Source organism: Euprymna scolopes, chromosome 19, assembly GCF_053919585.1.
Source record: "Euprymna scolopes isolate OS-2025 chromosome 19, ASM5391958v1, whole genome shotgun sequence".
NCBI lineage: Eukaryota > Metazoa > Mollusca > Cephalopoda > Sepiida > Sepiolidae > Euprymna > Euprymna scolopes.
In genome coordinates, this window is record NC_136500.1 from 122,730,078 (window position 1) to 122,738,940 (window position 8,863).

At 43.3% G+C, this 8,863-nt stretch overlaps 1 protein-coding gene across 1 annotated transcript; it reads left to right on the forward strand.

Moving 5' to 3' along the window:
- Positions 1-4,435: 4,435 nt before the first annotated feature.
- Positions 4,436-5,260, forward strand: LOC145240325 (uncharacterized). Its single transcript, XM_080103906.1, has one exon. It carries the CDS (start codon positions 4,436-4,438, stop codon positions 5,258-5,260), a length of 825 nt encoding a protein of 274 aa, XP_079960032.1.
- Positions 5,261-8,863: the final 3,603 nt, after the last annotated feature.

Sequence of the window (8,863 nt, forward strand, 5' to 3'; positions counted from 1 at the left end):
TGTCTCATGTGATTATGCAAATGGATAATTCCCGGCCACTATAAAAGCAGGAGGCTAGAGACGAGTCGGCAGTGTCCTGCAAACTGTGTGTGTGGATGTTTCTGGCGATTGGAGTGTGTCTTCTTTTACCACGGTTATCACGGACAGGAATTCCCTCTCTTCTGGAGGTGGGCGATATTGACTATTTTGAAGTTGTACTGTTGCTGACAGAACATTTATTTATTTTTTTTTTTTTGCCTACTACATTTTTGTTTCAAGCTATTTCGGCCCGAATATGGCAAAGGTGTGGATAAGCAGTGATATTATCAAGCCGTTCTCTGGCGAGGGAGACGTTGTAGCGTGGCTGAAAAAAGTGAGACTTGTCGCACAACTTCAGCAGGTGGATGACGTAGCGAGTCTGCTACCTTTATACCTGGAAGGCGATGCGCTGGCCCTCTACATGGAAATGGAGGAGGACGATCAAAAGAAAATAGACCAGATTGAGGCTCGATTAAAGGAGGCATTTACTGATGACGCGTTTGCAGCATATAGAAAAATAACCATGGTTAGATGGGCTGGTGAACGTGTGGATGTGTACGCCAACAAGATCAGGCAGTTGGTTGGATTGGCCGGATTCACAGGAGAAAGCTCAGAGAGACTCACAAAATTAATTTTTGTCACTGGATTCCCTGACACCATCTCAATTGCTCTTCAACAGGTGCCGAACATCAAAGCCCTGACCATGGGGGAGCTAATGTCGAGAGCGAGAATTTTGACGACGACTGGCGAACAAAATCAGGATGTGGTTGCGGCCACACGCTCACCCAACAACAGGGCCCAGAATAATCCTGTTAACGTGACCTGCTTCAAATGCAATGTTAAAGGCCACCTTGCAAGGGACTGTCGAAAACGTGGAACACGGTGTTACCGTTGCGGTGAGAGTGGACACTGGGCTCGGAACTGCTCGGGAAACGAGCAAGGGGAGGACGCATAAGCGCCAGTCTCCTTCCACACCAAGATGTGAACACGACGCTCCCGGTGATAAGCATCCATGTTGACGGGACGCGATGTTTGGCGCTTATTGATACAGGATGCTCCAGGACAATTTTACATGCAGACCGGTGCCGGTCTTGGAGAAAAACAAACGTAAATGTCAACACAATTGGTGGAATGTCCCATGCGTGCTGCGGTGTTGGAACGGTCTCTGTATCCACTGATGAAGGTGTGTCTGCCAGAGTCGATGTGTTGGTGGTGCATGGCAAGCCACTGGGATTTGACTTGCTTCTAGGGATCGACGCCATAAAAGCTCTAGGAGGTGTCGTTGTCAAGCCTACAGGATCAGTGCGGCTGGGCGCCAGGAAAAGTATTAAATGTGCAGCCATTTCTATCGATGAACCAGATTTCACTGCTACCTTTGACCATCAAAACCGAACGTGGACCGCATCGTGGAAATGATCCGTGGACCACCCCCCTGAAAGGCTGCATAATCGAGTGTCAGAGTACCCAGTGCCAGCAGAAATTCGTGAAGAATACACGCAGGAGCTCCACACCTGGATAGATAATGGTTGGCTCGTGCCATACCCAGAGGATAAATTGGGACCCCCCAAAGGTCTAATTCCCCTGATGGCTGTGATACAGCAGAACAAAGCCAAAGTGCGCCCGGTAATGGACTACCGGGAGCTAAATCATTACGTAGACGCATTTACGGCCAACGCAGATGTTTGTGCGGCTAAGCTGCGTGAGTGGAGACAAAAAGGTGCTAACGTGTCTCTACTGGACCTCAGAAGAGCATACCTACAAGTCCGGGTCCATGAGACACTGTGGCCATACCAGACTGTGGAAATCGATGGGAAAAAATACTGTCTGACCCGTCTGGGGTTTGGTTTGAATGTGGCTCCCTTGATAATGAGAGCAATTGTCAGCGAAGTACTATCTCAGGAAGAAGTTATAAGCCGCGCAGCATCTGCTTACATTGATGACATTTTTGTCAATGAAGACGTGGTGCCCGCGACCCGTGTGAGAAAACACCTCACGCAGTTCGGGTTGGAGTGCAAGAACCCGGAGCAGTTGAAGGACGGTGCACGGGTGCTGGGATTGGCAGTCAGGATGGAACGCAATGAACTGCGGTGGAAGCGAGGAAATGCAATTCCGGAGGCTCCCAGTATTGTTACGCGACGAACAATCTTTTCTCTGTGTGGTCGACTTGTCGGGCACTTTCCGGTGTGCGGTTGGCTTCGTGTGGCTTGCGGAATACTCAGAAGGAGAGTAAGTTCGGTAACGAAGGGCTGGGATGATGAAGCAAGGGACGCCGTACTACATCGTATGATGTTTGAAACCTTAAAATCTGCACAGCAGAACGATCCGGCACAGGGAAATTGGTGTGTGGACGGCAAAGAGCTGAATGTATGGGTCGATGCTAGCTCCCTAGCAATTGGGGCAGCCTTGGAGATGTGTGAAACTGTGCTGGAAGATGCATGTTGGCTGCGACCTGAAGATGACTCTCAACATATCAACTTGGCTGAACTGGATGCCGTATTGAAAGGCATCAATTTGGCTCTCCAGTGGCAGAGCAAGGTGCTACACATAAAGACAGATTCTGTTTGCGTATACCATTGGGTTTCGGACACGCTAACTGGAAAGGCGCGAGTACGCACCAAAGCAGCAAGTGAGATGCTTATTAGGAGGCGATTAAGCACTCTTAAGGAGCTCGTGAAAGAGTACGGGCTTACAGTGGATGTGACGCTGGTTCCATCAGCACGAAACATTGCTGACCGACTGACACGAGTGCCACAGCGGTGGTTTGAGGCAATGAAAAAGAAAAACGGTCTTGACCCAGTGATAGGCGCGGTCCACACAGACGAGCTGGATGAGAGTCAAATCATGGCTATTCACAAAGATAGTGGACATCCGGGGGTGCGACGCACTACCTACTTTGTCAGGAGAAGATGTCCAACCACGACAAAAGCAACTGTCAGAACGGTCATACAGAAATGCGAGGAATGTCAGTCCATTGACCCAGCGCCAGTCAGGTGGGAAAAGGGAAAGCTGGAAGTTAACGAGAATTGGCAGAGAATTGGAATGGATATCACGCATTATAGCATCTTCCATTTTTTAACTTTAACAGACTGTGGTCCATCGCGTTTCTCCATTTGGAGGAAATTGGCAAGGCAGGACTCGGCAAGCGTGATTCATCAGTTGGAGGCAGTGTTCCTCGAGCGTGGCGCGCCGCATGAACTCCTTTTAGACAATGACACAGCTTTCTGCAGCAATATGTTCCAAGCATTTGCATGTAAATGGGGAGTTCACTTGCGATTCCGTTGTGCATACGCTCCAGCCGGGAATGGCATAGCGGAGCGATGTCATCGTACAGTGAAACGAATAGCGGCTAGAATGTGTTGTCCCATACAGGAGGCTGTCTACTGGTATAACATCACACCAAGAGACGACACATCTCCCTCCACTGCGCCTGCCAACAGGATTTATCAATACGAAGTTCGAGTAAAGGAGACCAATCTCGCAACTGCGTCCCCAGGTCCCAAGAACAGCTTTTACCAGGTTGGAGATCGCGTATGGGTCAGAAGACCGCAAAATCGATGTACCACGAGGTTCGGCAAGGGTGAGGTGACCAAGGTGATCAGCCCTCAGTCGATTTTGGTGGACGGTGTGCCTCGTCACGTGAAGGAATTGCGCCCTCGCCATTATGTTGTTACATCGGAGGAAGAGGGAGACTCAGACAGTATGATGTCTTCTGAAAAGACAGAGAGTATGATGCAGGACGACGAAGAGGATTTTGAGCCATATAATGTACATACTGAAGAAGCGGAGGAAGGACCACCCGTCTTGCCTCTACGAAGGAGTACCCAACAGAAACGAATACTGCCCCCCTGCCCTGATTGTGAAACACCGCTTATGGAGCAGACTGGTGGCAATAATGGCGATGAGGAGGATGGCAGGGAGGAAGTGCTGCCTCCGGTTCTTCGGAGAAGTACCAGACAGAGACGACTGCCCCCCTGCCCCATTTATGATCATGAGATCAGGGGGGAGTGTAGCAGAAGTAGCAATAACTAAAATGAGGGGAAAAAGAGCTTACCTCGGGTACGTCTGTTGTGTCACCAGTTGGGGGGAAAAAGAGAATTCCAAGATGGCGTCCGGGGGTTTTTATTAGCATTTACTCCATGCAACTCTCGGAAAATCACGTTTCTGTCTCATGTGATTATGCAAATGGATAATTCCCGGCCACTATAAAAGCAGGAGGCTAGAGACGAGTCGGCAGTGTCCTGCAAACTGTGTGTGTGGGTGTTTCTGGCGATTGGAGTGTGTCTTCTTTTACCACGGTTATCACGGACAGGAATTCCCTCTCTTCTGGAGGTGGGCGATATTGACTATTTTGAAGTTGTACTGTTGCTGACAGAACATTTTTTTTTTTTTTTTTTGCCTACTACATTTTTGTTTCAAGATGATGCAATTGCAATCGTTTGAAAAGGAAATTGCTTATTTGAAGAATCCTCTTGACAGGGAAATCCCAGTGCTGGTGAAGAATCTTAACGTTTTCATCGATTCTGATGGGATTTTGAGAGTGGATGGTAGAATTGCCAATTCGACAAGATATGACTACAATTTAATCTATCCAATATTGCTTGCAAAACATCACTCTCTTACAAAATTACTGATTATGGATAGTCATAATCGATGCAGGCATTTGGGTATTGGTACGACAGTGACCAAATTGCGGTTATCCGGATACTGGGTCCCACAGGCAAGACAGTCTGTGAAGACTGTGATTTCTAACTGCAATACCTGTAGGAAATTCAACAGTCTAGCCTTCAAATACCCCAAATTGACGAATTTGCCAAAACACCGTGTTAGATTAATTAATCCTTTCCAACACACAGGCATAGACTACACAGGTCACATCTGGGTACAAAGAGATGGAAAGTCTCATAAAATGTATTTATTAATTTTCACATGTATGAACGTGAGGGCTGTTCACATTGAACTTGTACCTGATATGAGCACACAAGCCTTCATTCAAGCCTTGATTCGGTTTTCAAATACCTATGGAGTTCCCAGTCACATATACAGTGACAATGCACGTTCCTTTAATGCAGCCTTAGGTGGTGATGTAATTAAACATCACATAAACAGTAATGAGTTCTGTAACTCATATTCAAGCGCTGGCATTAAACACATAAAAATACCCTTATACTCCCCTTGGGTTGGAAGTACTTGGGAAAGAATGATCAGAGTGATAAAGTCATGCCTATTCAAAACACTTGCCTGATCTAAAATCGGTTATTTTAACCTTCTAACCCTTCTATCAGACACCAAAAGAGCCGTGAACTCTCGACCTCTGACCTACAGATGCTCTACCGATATTGATCTGCTTCCCTTAACACCCAACTGCTTCACTCATCCAAATATAAACTGTGAGCTCTCCTTCCAATCTGACACACCCAGTTTGGTTGAGACAGAACCAATAACTAGGTCTCTCCTTGTGAGTACCTTGGAAAGCAGAGAGGAATTAATATCTAAATTCAAAGAGATGTGGCACGATGAATATTTGCTAAGTCTGAGGGAGAGTTGCAAGGATTTACACGAAATTGAATTTCACAATAAAATAAATATCAACGACGTAATACTCGTCAAGAATCCGGCCAAGTCCAGGCCCTTCTGGAAGCTGGGCAGAGTTATTGAGCTATTTAGTGGCAACGATGGCAAGGTTCGTTCTGCTCGAATAAAAAGAGGTGATGGTGCAGTGGAAACACATAGCCTCAAACATTTATATCCGTTGGAGTTATCACTCACTCATAACCACTTTCCTGACAGCCCAGCAGATGAGGAATCTGATGAATTTGCATCCCACCCTATAGAAGAATGTAGGGACCCATCGGAACCTTCAGAAGAAATGGCCAATTACAGGCCTAAAAGGATCAAGAAATCCACATCTAATCCTGAATACATTTATTATTAAAAAAAAAAAAATTTCCATTGTAAATGGGCCATAATAATGCCCAACACATTAAGGTATATTCTACCTGTTAAATATTTCTATTAAACAGAATATTCTGTACAATTTAATTTATACATTACATTTATTATTAAAAAAAAAAAAAGAAAATTTGCATTGTAAATGGGTCATAATAATGCCTAACACATTAAGGTATATTCTACCTGTTAAATATTTCTATTAAACAGAATATTCTGTACAATTTAATTTAAACACTTTACGTAGCAATCACAAATATTGTAACTGATTGCCTTTATATAGCATGCAACGATTTCAATCGTCGCATTATTTGTTGTTGTTGGGAGAGTATAAAAAAAGTAGTTACCTCCCTTTGTTCAAACTAATTATATCGACCACTTCTCCTTTCTGAAAGCCCTATTTTGATTGGCTAGGATGAAGCTCCTTGGCCAATCAACAAACATCTAATATAAGCAGAATTCTGGAAAAACAGATTCGCCCTCTTTTTGAATCAATCGTCGGCCTATAGACAACTATGGAAAATCTCTCCTAAATTTGCCGCCGAATTTTGATTGAACTTTTTCAGGGAGCCGTCCAAGACTTTTGGACGATAAAGAACTTTTTATTGGACTTCTAAAGCCGCAAACACAATTAGTTTTGCAAGAACCTTTTCTTTGTAATATTTTCAATTTAATATACATAATTTTCTCCAATTCTTGTGTGAGTTGAGCAATCTTTATTTCTGTATTTCCCACTTCCTACTTCAACAAGACACCAGCTCCCGGCAATCGCCATATCCTATTGTAAGAACGGCACATGTCAGAAGGCGGCATTTTGAGAGGTTAAAAATAGAACAGAAAAAATATATAAAAATAAATAAAAACTAATAAAAATTGGAAATTTTTTACCGAAAAGGTTGTAAAAACTTGGAACTTTTGGAAGTGTCAGAAGCAGAAAAATGTGTCCCTATTTTAAAAGCGGCCCATGTCATAAGGGCGCCATTTTGACGGGGTAAAAACAGCAAATAGAAAAAAATAAATAAACTCTAACAAATTATCTTAAATTTTATACCGAAATGTTTTTAAAAATCGGAAATTTTGGAGGTATCGGCATTGGAAAAATGTGTCCCTATTTTATGAGCGGCAGAGCGGCACGTGCCAGGCGCGACATTTTCAGAGGGTAAAAATAGAAAATAGAAAAAGAAAATAATTTCTAACAAAAAATTTGAAATTTTATACCTTCACTGACGACTTTTCTGGCGCCGTATTTCTATATTTTATTGAAAACAAAAGTGACGCCACACTTGCCACTGAAAAATTCCTCGCAGATATTTCCCCATACGGCAAAATAAAAATACTGAGGTCGGATAATGATTCAGAGTTCAAGTCAAATGACTTCGGAAAACTACTCCGCCATAACAACATAAAACACAAAACCTCAGCAGCGCCATACTCACCTCATCAAAACGGAACGTCCGAAAGAAACTGGCAAACTCTATTCGAAATGGCAAGATGCCTTATCATAGAAAGTGGCTTACTGAAAACACTGGAGCTATGCAGTTATGACATCGGCAGTTAGGGTTAGGGTTAGGGTTAGGTTTAGTTATGACATCGGCAGTTAGGGTTAGGGTTAGGGTTAGGTTTAGTTATGACATCGGCAGTTAGGGTTAGGGTTAGGTTTAGTTATGACATCGGCAGTTAGGGTTAGGGCTAGGGTTAGGTTTAGTTATGACATCGGCAGTTAGGGTTAGGGCTAGGGTTAGGGTTAGGTTTAGTTATGACATCGGCAGTTAGGGTTAGGGTTAGGGTAAGGGTTAGGTTTAGTTATGACATCGGCAGTTAGGGTTAGGGTTAGGTTTAATTATGACATCGGCAGTTAGGGTTAGGGTTAGGTTTACTTATGACATCGGCAGTTAGGGTTAGAGTTAGGGTTAGGTTTAGTTATCACATCGGCAGCTAGGGTTAGGGCTAGGGTTAGGTTTAGTTATGACATCGGCAGTTATACGGAACATATGCTTTAACAATCGTCTAAAAAAACGCCCTATTACAAGATGACTGGGAGAAAACCGGACTTATCAAGGATGCACATTTTTGGATTCGCCTTGCTATGCCTACTCCAACATAAAAAGAAAGCTAGACCCAAGGTGCCAGAGGGTAATCTTCGTCGGATACGATAGAAACAGCTCAGCATATCTTATCTACCACCAAGAAAACGGGAAAGTGTGTAAACACAGACTGGTAAAATTCACTAACGACTAACACACTCAAACACAAACTCACTCATCAAGCGAGGATGATGCAAATTTTCACCAAGAAACTTAATAAAAAATTTAAAGCCAATGAAAACACCTGAACAATCCAATACCGACAAACAAACCGAATCTACAGTAGAAACTACCTGTACGCAAAGATAGCCGACACGCGAACACAAAATGCCCAGCTACTTATTGTGGCAGTATTCCAGGATGCGAGTGGGCATACATTAATCAATGCTGACTACTGCTACAAGGCTGCACACGGCATACCCCGCACTTCAAGAGAAGCTGTGACTTCCCCAGCGACACACCACTGGATCCAAGCGATAGCAGTGTCAGAAACCGATCTTAAGAATGCGGGAAAAAAACTGAATAATTCGACCTCCTATTATTAGAAGCTTATAACTACTTGAAAAATGTAATTCAAACCCTAATTTTTTTTTAATTAAAGAAGCAAAAACCAAAAATTTTTAAAAATAACAGGTTTAATAGGAAATAATGCAATACTTGTTTTTTTTTTAAATTGGTTTATTTTAAAAAAGATTTGAAGAAAATCAACGAAATTTTACTTACTTCGGTTATAAAAAATCGATATAAATTCGAAAAATCACTTACCTATAAAAATACTATTAAATGTTTAGTTCCATTCTTCATTGTTCAGAATT